General features: G+C 39.0%; 2 protein-coding genes across 28 annotated transcripts in view; both read right to left on the reverse strand.

Annotated features, from left to right (window-relative positions):
• The window catches only part of LOC146064321 (uncharacterized), a 626,027-nt gene that overhangs the window by 43,871 nt on the left and 562,508 nt on the right, over positions 1 to 19,648 (reverse strand). For 16 of the 27 annotated variants that reach the window (XR_014471792.1, XM_083177665.1, XM_083177674.1 and 13 more), the window contains one exon: positions 19,374 to 19,648. This exon is cut by the window's right edge and continues 24 nt beyond it. The exons of 9 other annotated variants lie outside the window; for them this stretch is intronic. The gene's annotated coding sequence lies outside the window, so the exon portion shown is untranslated. Of the gene's footprint in view, positions 1 to 5,067; positions 5,521 to 8,107; positions 8,569 to 19,373 lie in introns of those variants that run through there. 2 more of the 27 variants (XM_083177681.1, XM_083177682.1) reach the window with 2 other exon arrangements.
• Positions 8,712 to 11,261, reverse strand: SOX2 (SRY-box transcription factor 2). The gene has a single exon (XM_083177687.1). The coding sequence runs from the start codon at positions 10,518 to 10,520 to the stop codon at positions 9,588 to 9,590; it is 933 nt and encodes a 310-aa protein (XP_083033813.1). The 5' UTR covers positions 10,521 to 11,261; the 3' UTR covers positions 8,712 to 9,587.

Raw genomic sequence — 19,648 nt, forward strand, 5'->3', positions numbered from 1 at the left:
ACAAGATAAGATCGCGATTACAATTTTAACAGCCTTTAAAAATAATCCCTGAAAAATCCTACTGCTTATAGCGCAATAGAACATAACTAGAACACAACGCACTGCTAACTGTTCCCAATGTTCCAGGTACCTGAAAACCAAATGTTTCATCATTTTAGATATAATTAAAAACAAATAAACAACCAATAAAACAAATACATTTTCTATATGTTTTCCAGAATTGGAAGAAAGGTTTACATCTTCATGAGGCGAATACTGCGCACTTGCGATTATTTATAGAAATACACCAGGGTATATTTAGCGCTACAAAATATTGGGATAAAAACAGTGTGGAAACGGAATGAGAAAGTTTGAGGGGTTTCTTTCTGTGGCATTATTTTTGCACTTCTGCCCCCCCCCCCCCCCCCCCCCTCCTCCTCCTTCTCCTCCTCCTCCTCCTGCTTCTCCCAGGATCCGATGCACTAGGACGAAGAATGCCATACATCACCACAGTCCCCTGCTGTCCCTGCTTAAAGTGCATCAAAGCTGACATTGTTCCATGCTTGGGGTGAGCCAGCAGGGACAGGCAGAGGATCAGTATTGTTTAAGCCTCCTGTTTGGGGAAAGTTTCCTTTGAGTGCGTGCTGTCACCTCTGTGACTTGTTCACAAACAGGTAGCACAGTATGAATTGTAACTAGTCCGAGGACTGAAAAGACATTTTAATACATGTGTCTATTGATATATATATATATATATATATATATATATATATATATATATATATATATATATATATAGACACACACATATATATATATATATATATATATATATATATATTCAAATGTGAAGTCTGCACTGGACGCTATAAGTATTAAAAGCACAATAATTAAGTTGTGTGTGTGTGTGTGTGTGTGTGTGTGTGTGTGTGTGTGTGTGTGTGTATATATCTATAGATATAGATAGATAGATAGATAGATAGATAGATAGATAGATAGATAGATAGATAGATAGATAGATATACACATACTATTTAATTATTGTGCTTTTAATATTTGTAAAGTTCAGTGCAGACTTCACAGGAAAGCCAGCCGGGATGTGTGGCTAAAGTCCATGATATATAGGGCTGAGGCTTCTGGAGTTTATTTGCTCTGGGAATATCCAGGCTGTTGCTAGGCAATGAACACAACAGAATCCTCTATAAATTGTGCGCTGTGTACGCTGGTAGGAGGGGGACCCGGGGTCCTAACAAATATGCCGACATCCGAGGTACCCTCCATATCTAAACAGTTCATTTCCACAAGTCATCTTCAGAAATCTGTACAATTACATCCCTATTGTTCTTTCCCAACAAATTCAGCCAGAAAGAAAAGGTCCTCTCTGCCGGGGCCCTCCCAACCAAAGGTTGGAGTTATTAAATAATAAAGCTATTGTGAATTACATTGTTGTCCAGAAAAATAGGCCAATTATCCGCTGTTATATTGCCATAAAGATCATATTAACTCGAATTAGTAGCCCCAATGTGTCAATAGTATTTTATTTGTCTGGTAGAGAACAAACACAGCACAGGAATGCTAGGAATTACAATATGTTATCAAAATTGAAATAATCTGCCAAAAACAAAGATTAGGACATACCTTATTATATCCCGCTTTATACAGCTAATTCCTTTTTTTTTTTTTTAAATCCACACAGTATTTAAATCCAATTCAAATGTGAGTATCTTCACTGAGCCATTGGGTAGAACACTAGAAAACTGCTGATTTCTGCAACATTTTCAGCACTGGCCTTTGCGATTTATCATTAAGCTACATGCATGCAGGAAGGCACTGACTCCCCAACGGGCACAGAGTATGCATTAATCAGGGGGGATTAATTATGGGTCTCTACATGAACATTACACAAAGGCTATTAAGTAACATGGGAAAGAAGTGCGGAAAAACCCCAGACTGTAGAACTCTAGGGGTTGCGTGGCCGCATGTCCTTGTCACACACTGCTTTTCATACCTATAATTTGGAATGGTGGTGCACACACCGGATTCAGCTGAGTAGACAGAGGCACTTTGACAAAGTTGCTGATTAAACCCGCTCTCTCCTATACATTGATAACAGCCAGCGTGAGTCCCCACTGCCTAAATGGATAGAACCTACAGTGATACAATACAATATAATTCAGATACCGATGATGTTGCCCCCATTTTTTTTATTTTTTTTATTTTCTGCCAGAATCTTTTTTCTTTCTATTATGGTTATGGAATGCATTTCTAGGGATGCAGACATAGCTTAGCTGCAGCAAACATTCATCGCTGTCTGTCATTTTTTCTGCTTAGCGATTCGCAGTTAAGTGGATACTTGCAGTATAGGAAGGTGACGCCATTTGTACTCGGATAAAACTTTTCCGGTTACATGGGTTTTTATAAGCAAACAAGAAGCAATTTTCGCAGCGCAATGCTCCAGCAATCCATCCAAAGAATCCTAATCTGTTCCTTGCAGGCTGAGACAGGGGCGAGGAACTAAGAGGCCTGCAATGAGGCGACAATGACAAGGAGAAAACTCTATTAATGGGGCCGCTGAAGCCAGGATTGGGTTAATCCCATCTATGGCACCTAGAATTTAACACACATTCAATTGTGGTTGCTTATAACGAGAAAAAAAATGCAACACAACGAATAAAAGTATATTAAATCCCCCATTAAGAAACCAGACTCCCTAGTAGACGTGTCACGTTGGTTAGATTTAAATGGGATTTTTACTTGATCAAGTCTATATAAAAAAATGTAAGATCTATTAAAAGGTGTTTTTTTTTCTGCAAAGTATTATGCTTCCATATATGGAATGACAGAAATGCTGTGTTTGTTATACAAGTGACAAATGTTCATTAGAGTCCTTGCTGTATAGCCACTTTGTGAACTGAAAACTGTGTAAGAGAGTGGAAAAAAAAAACTCTCAAAGTGTGAGTTGATGCCACGCTGGCTGGCAGTGTGTGGTCTATTGTGGAGAATGTGCTTTTTTGGCTGAACAGACAGCCCCCACTCCCTCCCTTCCCACCCCCCAGCACCAGTGCACCTGCACTGGATAACCCAGCTCCTGACATTCACCAGAACAGACTGTTCAACTAGAAGACATCTCTGACAGCACTCAATTCATCCGATTTCATACTGCTTTTCACCCCTCACAAAATTGAGTATTGCTCATCAGAGAGGGTTTCAGAAATCCCACAATGACATATATTTACAGATCATTTGGGGGAATATCAATAGTAGAGAGCATGCACTCTTCCCAATCCTCCAGCTTTCAATGGTTTAAATAACGGGCTAATTAAAATGTATTGCAGAGCATTAATTAAAACGATTTGAGATGAACTGGAGTGTATCCCTTTTGGCCAATTCGCCAACATAGCTATGTAATAAGTGTGTATACAGTGTTGGCCAAAGGTGGATAATTCGCTGATTTTCTCAAGTTCACTGACTGGGTGACTAGTGTAGCATGTTTCATGGCTGCGTGAAAAAGCATTCAACAACAACACAATTTGTGTATACAGTACACTGGGGAATAAAACAGTTACCAGCAAGTACATGCCTTTTAACTCATAGTTCTTTTGGCTGTAATGATTTTTGTCTGATTCTCAGTATTGAATGGATGTTTATGTACAATAGATAGCCAGATCATTTTAACGTGTAGTAATTCAAATAATCGAACTAAAAATAATTCGCATTCTGGGTCTCAGCTTTGATCATGTATGTGCTTTGTTGGATATTTTGCCATGTAATAATTCTATTTTGTCCCAGACAATGTTTACTTGTAAATACCTGATAAACATTGGTAATGCATCATCATTATAGACTTGCATTAATCGATCATTATGGCCAGTGGCTGGGGAGAAGTTTGAAGATGAATCGTAAAATTGTAACTATATTGTAAGGACACTTAAAACTCACAGACGTCCAAATTATGTATGCGTGTCATCACACTACTACTAAAATACGCACATATATAAATATATTCTGCTCTGTTAAAACGTGCTAGGTAAGGAAAATAATGTGAGGGTTATTGTATCGCATATAACTTACGCTCAGGTGATTTTTTGTTGTTGTTTTGTGTTTGTTTTGTTTTTATAAACAACAATTTGAAATCCTATTTTTTATTTATCTAAAAGTTACATGGTTTTATAGAAAAAAGGGAATTTCAAACATGTAAGTGAATATATATATATATATATATATATATACACATATACACGCACACACACACACACACACACACACACACACACACACACTTCTGTCCATCCAGTACCTGTTGCCTGTCACCGTAAGTGGCCTATCTGCTAAATGTTTTAGTAATAGTAATACCATTTAAACCTGTTGTATTTTCTGCTTGAGGGGGTCTACATAAAGCAGAATAAAAAACATATTTATGAATTGCAAACTAGTTTACTCACTTAGTACTACAATGTCTGCAGTAAAGGGTAAAGGAAAATATGCCCTACATAATGCATTACACAACTCTTAAAAAAAAAAATAAGAGATAATAAAAAGGTTATTTTTTGCAGAAAATAAAATGTTAGTACATACAGTAAATGTACCGTATATACAGAGAATGTATAGTATTTTTGAAACCCAAACAAAAAATTGTTGTCCTAGATGTACACATATACTTTGGGTTTTAATCACAAAAAACGAACATGAATTATAACAGTTGTGAACTAAAATAATTTCAAGATTAATTCGCCCAAAAATAACCCAGAGTGACGTCATGTGGTTTATTAGCATAAAGCAGGGGGGATCTGTCAGTCTGCTCCTAGATGATAAGGGTCTCCCGAGAATTCGCTGCTTCTTTTAATACATTTATTATTTCTCTGTCTTCTACAAATTTGCAATTTGTACGAGCTTATAAAAAGCATCATTCATGGAGAATATGGAATTACACTTTTAAAAAGCGACCCATGCTACAAATATAACACAAATGCCAGTTACACCTTATTATACATTTCGCGCTCAGAGACTGATCTTAATATAAATGGCATATTATTATTATTATTATTATTATTATTATTATTATTATGTTCTTAATATGCATAAAAATACCTGTTGTAAATCCTCAAGGCCATAAGGTTTTATTCCGCATTTTCACGACGGATTACGGATGTGGGAAGATTAACACCAACCAAACAGCAGACAAAACAAGAAAATCTCCATTACTAGATAGATATAACCTGTTTTATCGGAGAACAGTAAATGAAAGATCGAAAGACAATTTAAAAGTTCACTGTTTCCCAGGAAAGGGATGGAGACGGAAATCAGTTTATATTTTATTGAATTAGGGATTAATTTGTCTGCGCACTATTAAAATTCGCACATAATATTCCTAATAACTGTCGAAGCATCCCAGACATTGGGAAAACTCCAAGTAGTGACTGGGCCGGTGACGTCATAGTAGCTGGTCCTCTGATGAGTTTAGGAGCTTTCCATACTCAATTAGGACTGCCATGACTAAAGCCAAACCTTCAGTAAGTTATCACTGTCTGCTAGATGCAATCACTAAACAACAACACGATATGTATTGTTGTAGTAACGTGCCCTTCATTACTGGTAAACATGTGTGCGCATATATATATATATATATATATATATATATATATATATATATATATATATATATATATATATATATATATATATATAAATATCCATACATACATGCACATATTACGCAGGAGTTAATATTTAGCCTTTTTGATATATTGAGATATATATATATATATATATATATATATATATATATATATATATATATATATATATTATATACACATACATACATACATACACACACATATATTTGTGTGTGTGTGTGTGTGTATGTGTTACAACATGCATTAAACTGTCTGTAATTGAATAGCAATGTGTGCTGTATAAGATATAGCCATTTCATGACATCATTTACATGTACACAAATGTGCCTTTAGCTACACCTTAAACCACACTGCATACAGTGGTCACAATTTGTATATAATACATTGCTCTGTTTATTTACTTTAATGACAAAATCCTCGCCTTACTCCTATAGTAACTGAGACCCAGGACCACGCCAGCCCCCTATTGTAAAACCTTTATCTTCAACAAGAAAGAAGACTTCACAATGTGAAAAGCCCGAATAATTTGTCAACACGCAGCTCATTTGAATTGCAAAACCTAAAATCAGCGGTGAAAAAAAGAAAGTGATCATGGTCCAATGAGTGAACAGTTCGCTAAGGGTTATTTAGCTACTGACAGTAGGAGTGCTCACTTTGGTCCCCCTTGGCCTGGCCTGAGATGGAGGCCTGTCACCTCGGGGTTAGGCGATTTAGCCGGCAGCCCTAGGGCGGAAATGTGTTATTGTAATGTGAGAAATCTGGCAGCCCTCGACTCTCCCATACACTGCATAACAGAAGTTAGCCACAGGTAAACGATTCTGAAAGATAATTAATTACAGCCTGATGAAATATTCCTGACCGTTAACTATAAGCATTAACTGATCTGCCTGTGTCTTTTCTTTATGTCTCAAAGTACCCACACCACAGAATTGTCAACTGGATACAGTCACATCTATATATCCCCAACAATATAGACATCTTTTTTGTTGTTGTTGTTGATCATTCAAATCTACATCTTGATCTCTAGAGAGACCCAACAGTAAGAACGTGTCAATTGCAGGAAAACGCAGTGCAAGAACAAGCAGCATAAATAACTAATTGAACCGATGGCCTATGACCCTATGAAAGTCCAGTAGGGATGCGATTGTAGTAATAATGCCTCAGAGTGAGCCCTTGTCAAATATTCATTTAGCAGTTATGTGAGCTCTCATCCCCCGAGACTGTATGTATTACCAGTTAGTCTGCCTTGGCAAGGATGCCTGCTAATCTACTCCTCTGTTCCATCAAATATTTTACCACTCTGTTTAAAAAAAAAAAAATCACATGGGAAAATTTAATCTCATCAGTGGATTAATCTAAACATTATGTAAGGTTAGTGAGGCACCACTCTACACCCAACAAGACTACAGGCACAGCAAGCGAAGAAATTGTTAGGAAATCTAATGATAATTGCACTTGTATTGCAGAATAAACTAATTTTATATGGTATAGTGTCTGGACAGATTCTGTTTAAAGGGCTAATTTTTTTTTTCTTAGCAATATCTTGAATTGTATTGACATTAGATTAAATGAACCATTTCACCAATTACATTTCTTTATATGAACAATCGAAAACGCTATATAGGAAACAAAAATGTAGATTGTACACGGCTTTCCTTCCTTTTCTTCCCCCTACACCAGAGGTTGCCCGGAAACTTGGCCTTATAATGGTAAATAATAGGCTGGACTCTTGTTTGAATTACCATACATGCGTTTTCAGATTTCTGCCAACTCTGAAATGTCGCGTCTCAGCATACATTAGTGCATACTCACAGCCTGTGATCTGTGCTGATTATAGACAACCCCTGAACAAGATCTGGACAGATATACAGAGAAGAGAAGGCTATGAGAAATAAACCAGTCACTGTGCGGCGGCCTGGCACTGAGGGTGGGAAAATCGGTTTGCAATCTGTTTCATGGAGAATAGACCTATGTACGTTTAAAATTATATTAAACCTAGAATCTCAAAGTGAAATCGTCACAATGGATACTTTTAACGCCCACAGTAAGCAGTGTGGCCTGCAACATGGTAGTGTGCACCGAAGTCATTTACAAGTATGTGATTTGATTTAACGGCCAAGAGATCACAAAGCCGATTTAACCCTTTCACCCCTAACATGCAGCAGGAAGGTTAGAATCATCAGGATTTGCATGAACAATAAAAAAAAGCTGCCTTCACCAAAAAGCAAAGTGATATCCAAAGCGACACACAACAAACCGAGTGCGGTTTGCTTTAAATAAAATAGATCTATTTAATTTGTTAGTCCTATCTGCTTTTGATGTCAAAGCCATCACAAGTGACCAGGAGTGTTATTCCATATTCAATCATCTATATATGAATTCAGTTACCCAAGTGCATTTGATGTCATTGCTAACCACGGAAAGCGTATGGTTAAACCACTCTGCACAAGATCAAAAAGCAGCATTATTCAGCCTTAAAAGTAAAACTCTACCTCATAGCTGGAAGATCTCTTCTGCAAATTGGCCGAGGAAAGGCTTCTTTTTTTGCTTGTTATCAGCTTGAGATATTATCCAGTTTTGGACCCCGCTGGCAATTTAGAGATAGGATTAAAACAGCTGTAATAGGCGCAATTTGTTTGCAATACAGAGAACTTTTGTTCTTCTACGATGAAAATACAAAGTAGAAGCTGATCTTGACGGATGTATTACACTGATCCACTTTATCACCAAATGTCAAAGCAACATTTACCTTGTATGGAGATAGATGTTCCATTATGCTGGTTCTATGTCATCTCCACCGATCATTGTTAACACAATAAGATTACTCTGCTATTAAAATGCATTTGATTGGAAAACATGAAGTTGAACACGTAAGGCTACACTGCTAGTGCAATCAGCTCAATAAATAGAATTTATATTGTCAACATGTATTAAAATACTAATTAACGCCTATTTAAGTCATATTTTCTCTGCAAGGCAGTTTAAAAAAATAAAATATTGGTGATATTGTTCTAAACGATATCACGTTTACACAAGATGGATTTGATCGTTAGACATTTCAACAGATACCAAATAAATCAAAGACTCAACGTGGTGTCAGATTCCATATTTCAAAAATTTATTTATCTCAAACTGCAGAATGGAATAAAAACTTAAGTTGGAAATGTACCTGTTATAAGGGTGGTATTAGTTCATATATATATACATGGACTTTCGGCAAACTGTGCCGAGTCTTTAAAATACATCTACTGAAAATGAGAGAGAGAGGAAAAAAAAAACTTAAAATATCAGCACAATAAATTTACAGAAATATTACAAACCATAAGAAAATATCTCAAACACAGTAGTTTCATGTTGCCTTTTTTTATCTGAACAGGATGAAGACTTTGAAAACAGCCTATGATAAATTAACAACTGTTTGAGTCTGTTCTTAACAATAAGTAGAATAAAAATACACTTTGTGTGCCCTTTTTTTTAATGTAAAACCGAGGAATTGTTTTTGCAAGTACTTGCCCTGTATCTTTTTTTTCTCTTTTGTACAATTAATCTAAACGAATAAAATGCCCAAATTGTTAAGAAAAACTGTTCCCCTCATTCAGCTTTAATTCAAGCTGTATTGACCTATTACTGTAAAAAGATTGGCAAAGTCGCAGCTTATAAACGATGGGCATTTGGATTGCCATGTTTATCTGATAAATACTGTACAAAAGTTCCTTGCAAATAATAAAACATTTTCATCACTTTGAGACTAGCTCTAAATATTATTATTATTTATTATTATTATTATTGGTAAATAATTCTGCAAACATTCTGAAAAAAGTTCCTACCTAGAACTTTTTATGTTTGTGTAATTTCCTTTCTTCTTTACAAGTTTTTTTTTTGTTACCCTCCCCATTTTTTTTTCTCTGTACAAAAATAGTCCAAAAAAGTCCAAACTCTAATAAAAGTTTCTTTTTGATTTTGTGTGTGTTCTCACATGTGTGATAGAGGCAGCGTGCCGTTGATGGCTGTGCCTGGTACAGAAGCGCTCTGATAGTGCTGGGACATGTGAAGTCTGCTTTGGGCACCTGGCTCTGGCACCTCTGCACCAGGTAGGTACATGCTGATCATGTCCCGGAGGTCCCCAGCCTGACATGGAGCCCGCGAGTGGGAGGAAGAGGTGACTACTGGGGGGCTGGAGCTGGATTCTGACTTTACCACGGAGCCCATTGAGCCCAGAGTCATGCCCGGGCCGCCTTGCTGGGAGTAGGACATGCTGTAGGTGGGGGAGCCGTTCATGTAGGTTTGGGAGCTGCTCATGGAGTTGTACTGGAGGGCGCTGACGTCGTAGCGGTGCATGGGCTGCATCTGAGCCGCGTTGTGAGCGTTCAGCCCCGGGTGCTGCGGGTAGCCCAGCTGCTCCTGCATCATGCCATAGCCCCCGTTGGTCCAGCCGTTCATGTGGGCATAACTGTCCATCCTCTGATTGACCCCAGCTCCCAGGCTCGCCCCTACCCCCGAGCTCATAGAGTTGCCCCCAGGCGCCAGGAGGCCCCCAGGCAGGGTGTACTTATCCTTCTTCATCAGGGTTTTGGTTTTCCTCCGCGGCCTGTATTTATAATCCGGATGCTCCTTCATGTGCAGGGCTCGCAGCCTCTTGGCCTCGTCTATGAAGGGTCTCTTCTCCGCCTCGCTCAGCAGCTTCCACTCTGCCCCCAGCCGCTTGCTGATCTCAGAGTTGTGCATCTTGGGGTTCTCCTGGGCCATCTTCCTTCTCTGCCCCCTGGACCACACCATGAAGGCGTTCATGGGTCTCTTCACCCGGTCCGGGCTGTTCTTCTGGTTGTTGGCCGCAGAGTTGGAGTTGCCCCCAGAAGTCTGTTGGGGGGCGGGAGGCTTCAGATCGGTCTCCATCATGTTGTACATATGGCAGCCGGGTGAGGGGGGTCGCCTGGTGTATAATAGCCGTGTAGGTGAGAGTGTGGGCTGCCCGGTGCGGGTGTCTCCGGTGCGGCAGGCAGGTAGGCAGGCAGCAGTCAGGCAGCAGTCAGGCTGGCAGCAGCAGCAGTCAGGCAGGTAGCGGTATCAGCAGCAGCAGCAGGAGTAAGCTACTTCCCATCCCGCGCCTACCACAAGTCCGGAATACTTTTTTGAAAGAAGTTAATAGACAAGCGTCCATGTGACGGGGGCTGTCAGGGAATAAATGGCTTTCCGGCGGCCAATCAGGACGCGGCTCCCTCTCCAGGCAGGGGCAGAGTTTTGCATAAAGTGGGCGTGGTCGCATCAAGCGCACTCCCCTCCTGCAGCACAACAGCAACAGGTCACACCCGCCCGGCAGCAGAGGAAGTGAGGGGGGGACTGGGGGGGACGCAGGTCCTCGCTCACTGCCAGCCCGAAACTTACTTTCCCATGTACCGGGGCGCAGGTACCCCCTGGGTCACACACAGCGCCCCACGGGCGGCTCTCTGCAGGGACTTTCCGCTATAACGCTGTGATCGGGAAGGACGCGGGCTGGCAGCGAGAGCGCCTTGTATGGCTGCGGGATGGCTCGGGCTGTGCCCCTGGTGTCACAGGCCGGTCTGGCCACTTTCCCCCTGGGTAACGTGATACCCACACAGCGTGCCTGCAGCCTGCTGTACTCGGAGCAGCAGAGAACGTGGGCCTGGCCGTGCAGGTGCTTCCAGCTTCATGGCATCATCCACTTGCCTACACATAGCTGCTGCCAGCCCTGCCCCCAATACCCCCAGCAGCCCGCAGCAGTCCCCCCGTCCCCCCCCACCACACAGACGGCCTTCTCCATAGCAACCCAATAGTTCTTAATTCTGCTAAAGAAGCCGCCGTCAGGATTATATATATATATATATATATATATATATATATATATATATATATATATATATATATATATATATATATATATATATTCTGATGGCGACTTCCTTAGCAGACTGTATCTATCAATCATCTATCTATCCATGTATCTATCTATATGGAGATAGATCTATCTATTTATCAATCCTACATTTAAGGCAGCATAATGCAGAACGGGAAGAAATAGAAAAACCAAATCGCCTAATACTTGCACAGGGTGCTTATTACAGGGAAATGGGGCATGGCACATATATTCCGGAGGGCTCAGAGACCCCCAGGTCACGGCCCCATTGCAGTGTATTAGACGTGTGTGACGGCGCTGGCTCTGCCCAGACAGAACTGGGGGAAGGCAAAGTGTCATTTCAGAAGCTGCACTATTGTCACAATGTAAAGATTTCAATGGGGGGATACATCAATACTAGGAGAAATGGCAGCATGGCCCTTACAAATAGCTAGTTTTGTTTCTGTTGTTGTAACTACACAGAGCCAAACAAAGAGTCATCTAAGATTACTGGTGCTCAGCCGTGTATCTAATACACTCACCCAAATACATATTACTCACACGGGTCAAGTTGAATGTCAATAAGGTAGATAGATAGATAGATAGATAGATAGATAGATAGATAGATAGATAGATAGATAGATAGATAGATAGATAGATAGATAGATAATGTATGTGTGTGCTCCCGGTTGAACTTTATTTACCTTATATCAGTATGTTTGTGTGTAGTTGTGTGCACCTGTGTGTGTTTGTTTGTGTATATTAATGTGCACCTGTGTGTATTTGTGTGCTCCTTTGTGTGTGTGTGTGTGTGTGTGTGTGTGTGTGTGTGTGTGTGTGTGTGTGTGTGTGTGTTACATACCTCTCTCTCTCTCTCTCTCTCTGTAACACACATATAGTTATGTCTAGACATTATAGATAGATCTACATATAGGACGATAGATATAACTATATATGGAGAGAGAGAGAGATAGAGAGAGAGAGAGAGAGAGAGAGAGAGAGAGATACACATGCACATGTCTGATAATGTAATAATATGGCTATTTTTTTATCGGAGTCCTAGGCGCCCAGTTTGCCGCTGGAGAAGTGCTCTGAAATAAGTTTGAACATCACACTAGAGATTTTCTGATCTTCCTCCAATTGATATTAAAGTGGATATTCATTGGATTAAAGAGAGCAGGTTCTTTGTAAAGTCCTTCAGACACTAACAGTGTACGAGCGCCTTCTAATGGCCGTCCAAGGTAACACACGCCTTTGTATTTTATGTAAGCCGATGCACTAGTTATATACATCAGTCAAATAAAATAGGTTATCTATAATTAACGGTGCGCCGTTTAAACTTAGAATTCAACGTTAGCAACCTGTTTTATATAACTTTTTGGACTTGCTCTATCACAGTGGTCTGACTAGATATGAATGCCCTAGTTATTTGACTCTAGTGTGTTAATATTGATGTTTCACCATTTTGCAAAGGCAAACAGTATTTGAAGACACAGCAAATGTATTCACTTGTTGGATAACTTTCAGTCCTGAACACAGAATACCAGCGGAAATGGTTAAAACGTATCAATAATGGAAGATTATTCAACGCTGTAATATTATACAAGTTACTTAAATTAAATTAGTGTTGACTGTTGACTAACAGTTTTTATTATGTTTGAAAACAAATAACATCTTTGAGTGCTGGACACAGGCATTTGCCAATTGAAAGCCCAACATTTCCCTTTTCCATAAATGTAACCTAATTTGGCTGCATTGATAGCCCTTGACTATAAGATATTTGGAGTTACCGATTCAGTAAACACTAATGAGTGTTAACCAAATATATATCTATGATTCCTTCTATATCTATAGATGCCTATGTTAAGATTACTTATTATACTTATAAACATACTAGTCACCATCACACGTTTAGAATCAGCATCCCCCCCCCCCCCCCCCCATCACATTATTAAATACAAACTAAAATAATGACTTATATTTGTATATGAAAAACTTGCGCTGAAAATTACAAAGGGCCAAGAAAGTTTGTTTTCTTATGCCACAGTATATGGTACAGATGAAGGTTTTTTTATAAAGTCCAGGGAACAGCAGAAGCATTTTTGTCCTGAGAAGCAAACCGAGGTTTAAGTTGCAGTAATTAGGTGAGAGCCAGCCAAGCAATTGCTGGTTATAAAAACGCTTCTTTTCCGCATCTGCATTTCAGTGTGTTCCCTGCACTCCTAATCTTCTTATGGAAATGAAGAACTGCAGGGGACCAGCGGGGACTGGGAGAATGTCCTTGTTAACAGGAATTTCTCAGCATTGCTAATTAGTTGAGGCAGACGACCACCAGTATTGGGGGAAAGCTCTGTTTAACCACTCACAAACCCTTGCGAGGAAGAGCTGGCCTCATTTTATTTTGTAATTAAAAATCTGAAAAGGGCCTATTTGACTGTTAGGGAATGAGAGTTTTATCTCCCTCTGAAATAATTAATGCCTTGCTAACTCAATTCTCAGCAAAATGTCAACTATGGCAGCCAAAAGTTCTCATTTCGTTGGAAATCGATTTATGTGAAAGTGAGGGATACAAATCTCTGCTCCTCAGAAGGAAAAAAAAAAACACACCTGTTACATGCAGCCAGGCCTCAATACTGAATAGACACACACACACACACACACACACACACACACACACACACACACACACACACACACACACACACACGAGATAGATAGATAGATAGATAGATAGATAGATAGATAGATAGATAGATAGAGTGATAGATAGAGTGATATATATGTGTTTAGTATATGAACATTTATATACACATATGCACACATATTTACTTAGATACATACATACATACACACATGTACGTAAGTGTGTGTGAGTATGAATGAATGTATAAGTATTAATATATATGTACACATTATAGATATATAATGTGTGTATGTGTTTGTGAATAGATAGATAGATAGATACTGTAGATATAGAGCTTCACACACACACACACACACACACACACACACACACACACACACACACACACACACACACACACACACACGTACGTTATAAACGTCCTTACATTACCTAGAGGTATAAATTGTGTATCTGTACCTAAGCAGACACTGCAATCCTACTCTATGTTAATGCTACTATACATTAATTCCCAATTAACATACAAATACTTTGAGATTATTTTCTTGACATAAAACGACTATAGTGACACTTTTGTAGAAAAAAAATCTAGACCTGTTTTTCAAGATTCACCTAATGGAGACATGAATGCGACAGTCTGTTTTAGCCCTAGTAGTAAAGGGACAATGAGATTTTAATTTCAATACTCCAGTACAATTACCCGGTACCACAAGGGTGTCCTTGAAATATATTATTGATTATCTGAAACTACTTGGCTCTGGCTTTGTTCCTGGCCGATGAGGAAGCAAGGCAATTGTAATTCTCAGAAGTGGCATTATATGTACTAGGGAACAAGGCAATAACAAGCGCTTTATCCAGACCCAGATTTACCCAATCATTTCATTCAAGGACTCTTGAAAAGCAGTGGAATTCAGCTCACCAGTGCTCACATCCAACCACCCTAATTCACCCTGAATCCATACATTGAAAAAAACAAACTGTATTTAATATTAACATTCTATTATCTAGCATCAGAATTTATGTATATGTCTGCTGTAATAATGCCGCATAAATAACATTGCATTTAACATTTTGCAGAAAAGAAAGAGAGAGAGAAAGAGAGAGAGAGAGAGAGAGAGAGAGAGAGAGAGAGAGAGAGAGAGAGAGAATGAAATTGGTGCGATAGATTCATATTAGACAGATAGATATCCAGAGAGATGTTTTACACATATAATATGATTACATATCACACAATTAATATAATTATACCATAATAATAATAATAATAATAATAATAATAATAATAATAATAATAATAATAATATATATTGCAATAATTCCTGGCCTAAATTGAATATTTGAAATCCTAAATATTTTTCCCACAACTACCTTCTACACTGTTCCTATGCTGTAAACGGGCACATTGCAGGAAATTCACTTTGTAAAATGAATACAGTGTAATAACTGGACGATGCTGATTGTCTAGCTCTGGGCTCATCAGCTAATGATGCCCATTTTTTTATTCACAATTAACTTGTATTTCTCTGAGGTAATAGAGTATACATAATACTTTCAGATTATCGTAGGATTAAGCAGCATTATTCCACTGAGAACACACTACAGCATCCCATCGTTATAGTCATATGGTATGTGGTAATGTTGTAGTAGTAACTTCTGGGCTGTGTGACTCGTGTCGGCACTAATACCTTGTAACAGTACATAGCATGATAAATATCGCCATGTGCACAGTGCAATTGCATCGCCGCAAAATACAAAAGATGAAATCCCGTTTACAAATCGCGGACCATAACTACACTGAACCGGATGATCAGAAAGCATTTTAACGTCTCAAATTAGTAGAATGGAATGTTTTGTTTAATACATATATATATATATATATATATATATATATATATATATATGTGTGTATATCTATCTATCTATCTATCTATATATATATATATATATATATATATATATATATATATATATATATATATATAAAAGTATATATGTAAGCACAATTGTACAAATGGAAAGTATAGGTCCCCGGGTGCACCTGCAATATCCTGAAGAATAGAGACTTTGGCTCAGAGTACTTCATTTTTCGATAAAACTATAAATTGAACATTTTTCTTCGGTTGTGCATATAACTGATAAAGCAATGTGTAAAAGTAGCCACAAAGGCACACCAAGACCAGGCTGCTTACACAATCATACCTGAATTTATTAAAACAAAACCTTAGACACCCACACTAGTACTTATTGTCCAAGAATAACAATATTAATGCCATTGCCAGAATACTTTATGCATAAAGTTACTGGGGAAAGTATAAAACATAACGCTAAATTACTTATTAAACTTTAAACGTAACAGGAACTTATGATGGATACAATAATGATAGCAATGAGCACATATCTAACATTCATCTTCAAGCGTTTTAAAACCGATAGACCTTTCGCTCAATTAGGATTTAGAATATTCCATTGACATACAGTAGCTGCTTTTGTCAAGGGGAAAAAGTTCTATAATGAAAATGACACGAGCCAAATGCATGTGCTGTTCTTGGACTGCCACTGTGTAGCTCCCACTGCGTCCAACAGGGGGGGCTCAAGACAACGTGCACAACACAGGCTCACATCTAAACCATCCTCAATCACTTGCTAAAGATACATCATACAATCTTAGCGGGGTCTACTACAGCCCTTTAGTCTACACAGATAAAACAGATGAAAGACTGAAATATTTTCTATCAGTTTTGACCATCTACAAAAATGCAGAGCTACCGGACTTTGAAGCCCACTGAAAGAAATGACATGTCACTTGCAAAATGCACTGTAATGCAGACTTTTAGTCATTATGCCAGGCACATTTTTTTTAATAAAATGTATTTTTAATAATGTATTTAATTTGTATTAACAATTCTGAACTTCTTTGTATTTTTCTTACTGTTACTATATTTCTATGTCATATAATGTACCTCGAATGATTTAGAGTAAAAATTATTATAATTATTAATATGATGATGTCATATATTACATCATATTACATATAACATTATTATATGTTAAATATATATATAATAATATCGCTAATATCCACTGGATATATTATGCCAAGGTGGGACAAATGACGAATAGAAGTGCTCAAGTCCTATCTATTTTTCCTGCACACTGTACACTTGAATGCAATAAAGAAATATACACACGGGCTATAGTTTGCTGTACTATAACTTATAGGTTATGCACGGACAAACTAGTCACGTTGAATTAAAAAAATTGCCCAAAAATATTCTTCACCTGCACTTAAATGGCAGATCTTTAATTACAGCATTTGGGGATGTACGAGTCTGAGATGAAATTAGCAGTCATTACCAGTCCTTTAACTATGTGGCGCTTTTGATCAGCACTAAATTAGCTTTCCAGCCCTAACAAAGACTCTATTTCAAGCAGTGGGCTGTAAATAAGGCAGCACGACCTGCCCTAAACACCTTTTCTCTTGTCAATCACATCCAAATCATTCAGACCAAGATGACCCTCTCTCTCGTCCTTTCTTTTTTTGTACAGGTATATATATATATATATATATATATATATATATATATATATATATATATATATATATATATATATATATATATATATATATATATATATATATGTGTGTGTGTTAGCGGAAAACAGACGAGTTTAACCATGGTATAATTGAAAGAAAATAAGTTACAACATTTTCATATTTTCAGTGCTCACCCTAGAGCACTGCACAGCCTATATATATACATATATATATATATATATATATATGTGTGTGTGTGTGTGTGTGTGTGTGTGTGTGTGTTTTGACTCACTTCAATCTCCTAACCTAAAGCTTGAGTGGAGAGTTTACTTACTCTTTGAACACTATCCTTTAAAGTTAATGCTGTCTTAATAGACATTAATATAATAAATAAATCTCTGCTATTTATGACCTACAAGGTCCCTCTTGATAATTTATGACACTGTTATTCCTTATGACGTCGGTAGAGGCGCCAGAGAGCAGCCGGTAGATGATCTGGCAGAGAGCCCGAATATCACCCTGGTCACATTGAGCTGTAGTCACACACAGACACTGTCTGCATGCTAAGCCAGGCATAGAGCAAAACTACTGCTTTAAACACTTCCACTCCATCTCCTCAATGCTCTGACGTCACCAAACGTCATAGCATATGTTCCTAGAAGGGAAAGTGGTAGTTGTGGATTTTGGAACTGGGTAATTGAACATCATCTGCAGAATAAAACAGATACACACTGAATCACACGTCAATCACCTGTAACCTTGGGGTGCATATGTTTCCATCTCTATAGCAACAAGACACCTTGTGTAAGTATTTACTAGTCACCAAACTAAGAGCCTGCATATATAAGGTCCAAGGGTCTTCACCTTGTTACGGATATATGAGCAGGGAAGCCAGTACTCGGCACTGTACAGCACTGCAACAGTCCCCTAGGCTGTCACTGCAGACACTTGCTGTCATTAGTATATTTCTATATATAAAAATAACGATTTCTCCCATAAAAGAGGATGCTTATGGCCAAGCTGATAGTTTATGACTGGGGTCTATGTCCAATATATCGCCTAGGCTGTCAGATATCAATTACTGCTAGACTTGTAGGAGCACAGCAAATATATGGTTTACAACTATAACGATTGTGTTGCCTTTAGTGCCATAGATAGCGTTCACTGTATTGTGTAGAAAGGAATGTGTTAGCCCATGGCTGAGGGAAACCGCTGGAGAATGTGTAGTTCCAGGAGCTATGTATGGGAACAGTAGAACTGTGTGCTAGATGGGAGTCAGCTCTCGGAGCTCAGATGTCAGAGCCGCCTGGTCCCGCACATGTAATGCCACTTCCATATGTCATTAATAGACGTCATTACTAATTCGTCATCCATCACTTCATGGCTCCTAGAATGTGTCGATATGAGCATCACCCAGTGACTCTCTCATCATATGACCAACTGACCTGTCCCCATTTCCTAATTCTCCATAGTAAGTGCCTGTTAGGGGCACTTGGCCAGGACCCCACTAAGCATGCCCTAAATTCGCCCTGGGCACCTGGAAACTAACTCTGTGCCAATGCTACACGGGTTAACAGAAGCAGCAGAGAACTTACACCCGAGCTGGGGTGCCGGAGTCCCGGCTGCAGGGAAGATTGGCACATGGGCGGGTTTGCTGATCACTCCTATATACAAAATAAAATAGCAGCAGGGGGAGGGGGTGTCAAAGTTGGGTTTGTAGTTACTTACGTGGCAGCAAGTCGGGGTGTTGTCTCCACAAGTGAGTGATTGGCAGCAATAACGGGGAGTCCGTGGAGTGCAGGAACCCAAAATGTTTCCCTGGCAGCTCCAGCCTGCCATAAACCTGAGCCTTCCATGCCGGGCAACGGGCTCCCTGCAGCAGCTCTAGTCCTCCGGCTGCAGCTGTGTCCATCCGGCCGCAGCTCTGTCCTCCCCCAGCCGCAGCTCTGTCCTCTCCCAGCCGCAGCTCTGGCTCTCCAGCCGCAGCTCTGTCCCTCCAGCGC

The sequence above is a fragment of the Crinia signifera genome, chromosome 3 (genome assembly GCF_055691185.1).
Source record: "Crinia signifera chromosome 3, ASM5569118v1, whole genome shotgun sequence".
NCBI classification, from domain to species: domain Eukaryota; kingdom Metazoa; phylum Chordata; class Amphibia; order Anura; family Myobatrachidae; genus Crinia; species Crinia signifera.